The sequence below is a fragment of the Berghia stephanieae genome, chromosome 12 (assembly GCF_034508935.2).
Source record: "Berghia stephanieae isolate SIO BIC M18660-M18661 chromosome 12, UCSD_Bste_1.3, whole genome shotgun sequence".
Lineage (NCBI taxonomy): Eukaryota > Metazoa > Mollusca > Gastropoda > Nudibranchia > Aeolidiidae > Berghia > Berghia stephanieae.
The window spans coordinates 7011072-7016811 of NC_088371.1; the positions used below are offsets into that span (position 1 = coordinate 7011072).

At 30.5% G+C, this 5740-nt stretch overlaps 1 protein-coding gene across 2 annotated transcripts in view; it reads right to left on the reverse strand.

Annotated features, from left to right (window-relative positions):
- Positions 1 to 511: 511 nt before the first annotated feature.
- The window catches only part of LOC144958262 (N-acetylgalactosamine-6-sulfatase-like), a 33373-nt gene continuing 28144 nt past the window's right edge, over positions 512 to 5740 (reverse strand). For both annotated transcript variants that reach the window (XM_078890108.1, XM_078890109.1), the window contains exons 14-15: positions 3819 to 3936; positions 512 to 1202 (exon numbers count right to left, since the gene is read on the reverse strand). In XM_078890108.1, coding sequence (XP_078746234.1) covers positions 1116 to 1202; positions 3819 to 3936 — 205 coding nt within the window. In that variant the 3' untranslated portion in view covers positions 512 to 1115. The remainder of the gene's footprint in view (positions 1203 to 3818; positions 3937 to 5740) is intronic.

The window sequence follows — 5740 nt, forward strand, 5'->3', positions numbered from 1 at the left end:
ACAGATACAGGGGGATAGAAGACACAGCAAGTACCTCCCTGCCCACTATACAAAGCCATAACACTGTACATCAATAGTGAATAAATAAAAGGGAGGTGTGTATAGGTAAGGGATAATAAAATGGAAACAATCATAAACATCGTAAAGCACTTAATGGCTGTAACATTGTAAATAGAAATATCGTTTCAAACATTGACAATAATAATATCATCATCCTCTTCATCTGATATTATCATCATCATCATCATCATCATTATGATGATGATGATGATGATGATGATGATGATAATAATAATAATAACAATAACAATATTAATAATAATAACAATAATCATAATAATAATAATAATAATAATAATAATAATAATAATAATAATAATAATAATAATAATAATAATAATAATAATAATAAAAATAATAATAATAATAATAATAATAATAATAATAATAATAATAATAATAATAATAATAATAATAATAATAATAATAATAATAATAATAATAATAATATTATTTCATTTCTTTGCATTTATTACACAAGTTATTGTTATCATGCCCAATAACACTACGAGCTTGCGAGTATGTGTTATTGCACAATAACAATATAACGAGTTTAATAAATATACAAGGAAATGAAAGAATACGTTTATTCCACCCCTCCAAGTAAGATACTTAGATATTTCGTCACCAATTGTATGATAGTAGTACTCTTCACTATATTTTGTGTTTTTCTCCATCTGCTTGAGTGAAAATTTTACCCAAAAAAAGAAAATGTTGGATTTGTATTCATGCGCACCAAAATATTATTCATAACTACCAATCAACTGTCTTTTACGCCGTATTTCACACCAATAAAATGTGAATAAATTTTTTATTCAATGGGTTCAAAGCATTGTTCAACGATTACGTATTTACTAAGAAATGATAGGGTTTTCCAATGGGAGGGCTGGAATAAAGATGAATTTATAAATTAATAACTTCTTACGTACATTTGGAGTATTTAAAAAAAGTTCTAACACAGTAAAGCTGAGACGACATATTTGTTTCAATTGAGAATCCCTCAATGTTAAACTGACAACGTCCAAAAGTCTGGGGCTGCCTGTTTGATCTTTCCATCAATGTGGCCAGGTACATTTGTATGGTTTGCTCGGCGGTCCATGCAGACATTTGTTTAATTCTTCACAACCATTGGGTGCCCAGTTCTGGTGAAAGGTGGAAAAGGTGAATAATATAACATACCGTCAAAAAGAGCAGAGTTTCATTTTATCTAAAGACCTGAAATTAATTCTCTTTTTTTTTTAAAGCATTATTATTTATTTATTTTATTATTATTATTATTTTTATTATTATTATTATTATTATTATTATTATATTATTTTATTATTATTATTATTATTATTATTATTATTATTATTACTACTACTATTATTATTATTATTATTATCATTATTATTATTATTATTATTATTATTATTATTATCATTATTATTATTATTATCATTATTATTATTATTATTATTATTACTATTATTATTATTATTATTATTATTACTATTATTATTAATTAATGTTTTCAATAGTTTAAAACAAAATAAATATGATATATATTGTTATTCCAATTGATAACGAGTGGGTAAGTGTATATGTTTTAAACCCCTAATTTTTTTTGTTTTTTTATTAACCTGTAATTTTTTTTGATGACTTTCTAGCCTTGGTTTTTATTAAACGACGTTTTGCTTTAACCAATTTATCCATATAATTATTTTCATATCTGATTTGCCTCTCGCTCGATGTCTATTTATTGCTAAACAAAAAACAAGGGAAGAATTTATACACACTCAACACTCATGGCGGCCAAGTTGTTGCTATGACAAAATGATTGTTTAGCCTTGTTATAACTGGAGTAGATTTTTATGATCGAAGGTGTGATGTTGTTTTTAAGACAATTGCATACCCACTACTTGTAGTTTATAAATAGACAAAAGACACACAATGATTCGTCACAATGTGTTGGAAAATTGAAAAGCATTGCTACTGTTTATTTTATTTGGGAAAAAAGGTACTTGTAATAGTTATAAGATTGGAGAAATAAACATTCGAAGTGCCACTTCGTTTTCTACAAATTTTTTTCTAATGCTTTCATGATAGATCATGTATAGGAACAATAAGAGTTACTAGTGGCTAATTAAGCAGTAGATGTGTAGAAGTTAAATAATCATTCTTTACGCCATCAAAACTGGAGAATAGATTGACATGTATTTTTTTGTTTTTGTTTGTTTGTATTGTTTTGTTTGTTATTGTTTTAAATCAGGAAGAGTTGTAAATTTAAGACGAGAAAAGAAGCAAGTAAAGAGTTCAACGGTTATTTTTTCAGTTTTGGTTTTGATGAGATTTGAAATACCTCAGCTTGAACAATACTCACCTCTCAAGTAAAGGGACTTAATAAAAAATAATTGGGTGGCTAGGTCTTTAGTGTGTGTGTGTGGCGGAAAGTACTTTATTTCAGACTAGCATCCTATCTCAAGGGTAGCAAACAGTTCATTCAGTAACACATAAATCAGGATACAGTTATGGGTCATAGACCTTAAGGCGCTAAAAGACTTTGGGGTGGTAGGGAGTTGAGGGCACAAAAGACACACCTGCTGGGTACAAGCGCATGATCCCGTATAAGAGAGAAGCACTCTACTGCCAACGTATATAACACCTCTAACAACATACAAAGAGATGATTTACAGTGGAAAATCATCCTCCATAAAAAGAATAATACATTTTACTGCACCCTTTTGGTTAAGGATACCATTGAGGGCCATGGCAAAACCAAGCAATATAATTCCCAGACAAGTCCATTAAGCAGCATGGAAGTGAAAACAGACGTTGTGGAAGTAAAAACATGATGTCTTGAGATTATATCATTTTCTTAAGATGTTGATTTCTTGTCTTATGCTGCTGGTTTGAACATTGTGCTTATCATTCATGATTTCATGTTGAATTTTGCGAAGAAAATATTGACTTTACCAAAAAGTTAAGAAGATTTTTAAATTCAGCAGGTCTGGTTTCCTATAATGTGTAATATTTTTCTTCTATCTGCATTATTTCGAGAGATATCTAATCTTTTATGCATTTTGCTCATGATTATAGCTATTTTTCTGACAACATGCAAAGTTGTGTGTTTCCTGATGTTCACTCCTTTATTTTACAAAGACCATTTGAAGAAAATGTCTGAAAAAAAATTGGACCTCTTCCCTGGAGTACTCTTTACCCGTTGACAGGAATTACATGTCATTTTGTATGATCATTATGTTTATATAGTATATGGAATATGCTATTTCATCATGCTGGAAGCCAAAACATTTACTTTCGCAAGTGTTCTGGGGGAATTTCAACAGACAGGAGATTTAGGAAAAAAATTGTGTCTGGTGAAAATCTTGTGGTCTTTTATTTATCTAGTCAATCTGATTTAAAAACGTGTTTCACAAGTATGATAAATCTTTTTGGTGTTTAGATGATGTCAAAGTTGGAACATTTTCTACATCAATACGCAAGCAAAAAAAGTCAAAGTTCTAGAAAATTGAATTTGCTTTCATTTTATTATTTATGTATGGATTCTCAAAATTTATGAAGTGTTTTCCGTGACTAACAGAATGTTTTATGAATATAGTAAGAAAAATCAATTTCTAATATTCATAAATAGTCTCTTGTGGTACCTAATAATAATAATAATAATAATAATAATAATAATAATAATAATAATAATAATAATAATAATAATGATGTTGATGATAATAATATTACTATAGCGGTATAGAGGTCCCACATACCATGACAGCTTCATCACACCAGTTGAGTTGTGGCTTTCCTTTGACCAGAGCTGCTTCGTGTCTTCTCACTGATGCCATTATCTTGGGCAGTTGGATCTTGTATACGTCCGTGTGTGGTCTGGAGTTGGAGAAAAGACCAGTTATAAAGTCGAGACATTATTATAAGACTGGTTCTGTGTTTGTTTGTTTTGTTTTTAAGAGTTTTACAGCGCTTGAAACACATTAAGGTCACATCAGCGCCAGCAAAAGGGAAGAAAATGGGATGGTAAAAAGGTCTAGAATTACAATTAAAGAACCCGAGAAAAAGTGAAACAAAGGGGAATTGGTTCAAATAGGAAACAGATGTAGATTCCAATAGCTATCACTATCAGTGTACTTAGTTTGAGATCACCTAAAAGTCTCATCCAGACACAAGCACAGGTCCCCACTAAGAGGAATAAACTCAAATGTTTACAAATCATATATAATACAGAGAGATGATTTACAGAGAAAATATATCATCTCCCAAAACTCTAACTATACATTTGACTGTTTCCCTCTCAGCTAGGGTATCCGGCTAGGGACTGGACAAAACCAAGTAATCTCATTCCAAGACAAAGATAGAAAGCATGTTGGAAAACAGATATAGGGGCATAGAGACACAGTAAGGTACGTGCCCCCCTGCCCTCTATGAGAGGCAAGGAACCTCACCCAGTGACCGTTTCTGTTTCAACAGACTAAGTAATTTCTTGAAGGACAAAAATCACCCTTTGTACAATCTCTTTAATTCTTCCAAGAGAAGTAACCGTCTCCTGTCTATAAACACAAAGATGGAGAGAAACAGGAAATCCTTCATTCCTGAAAGTGTACGGTCATTTAATTCTTATCTACAACTACTTTAAGCTATTTTATACTGTAAACAATTAGTTTTAAGTTTTATTGCTTTATCTTAATTTTTAAAGTTTACATTGCATGCCATTTAGTAGTGAATTTTCATATTATTTATTTATTTATTTGTTATTTATTTACTTTGTATATCCTATCATCTGTGTAAATTTATACTGTTGTATGTCGCCATTTGAAGGCCTTGTAACCGCATAATTTAATTATATTACATGTATACGGTTTATAGTTTTAACTCTTTAAGATTCAACCCGACAAAAACCGACAACGGCATAATATTCATGGGCGGGGTAGTCAAGACTGGCCTCAGTAAGTAAAATCCAATCGTTGTTAAGGAAATGACAGGCCCTGTCACTGCCGCAGGGTGTTTTCAGCTTTGATTTTTATAAATTTGCCGACAGAAAAGAAAATACATTTCAGAAATTGCGATTTAAATACTATTTTATTTGCGGGTGAAAATCATTGACATTGCACTTTGTTTGGTAAAAATCGGTAAAAAATTATGACTTTGGTGATGAAAAATGACTTTGAAGACCATTATTGTAAACTTTTAAAAATATTATGAATAATTTATAACTCCCTTATATATGGGTCGATTTTGTCATTCGAGGTATCAATTTTATTGTAATAAAGAGATAGGAACTTTAGAGTTATTTTTTCTGATGCGAAATTATTACTTTGTAATTTTAGCACCAAGAAAATTAGTCGGTAAATAAATTTGTAACACCTCTTTGATAGACCGCCGAGGTCAGTTCGTGTAGATTTGTGAATCAAGCATCTCAAAGTCTTCGACCAATCACAGGCTATCTATCCAGCTGGCCGAAACAAAGACGCTTCTCCCCGTCGATGTATTACGCTATTGTTATGCAAGGAATATAACACCTTATGGAGTAGGCCTAAAAGCTAAAATCTAAAAGTAAAAAATATAATTCTGAGGAATTTGAAAGTCACATTGCTGAAATCAGCTTGAAAAAAGAAGTACATTGGTCTTTGTTTCATAAAAATCGGTTGAAAACCAACTGTTTTACGAATAAATTTGA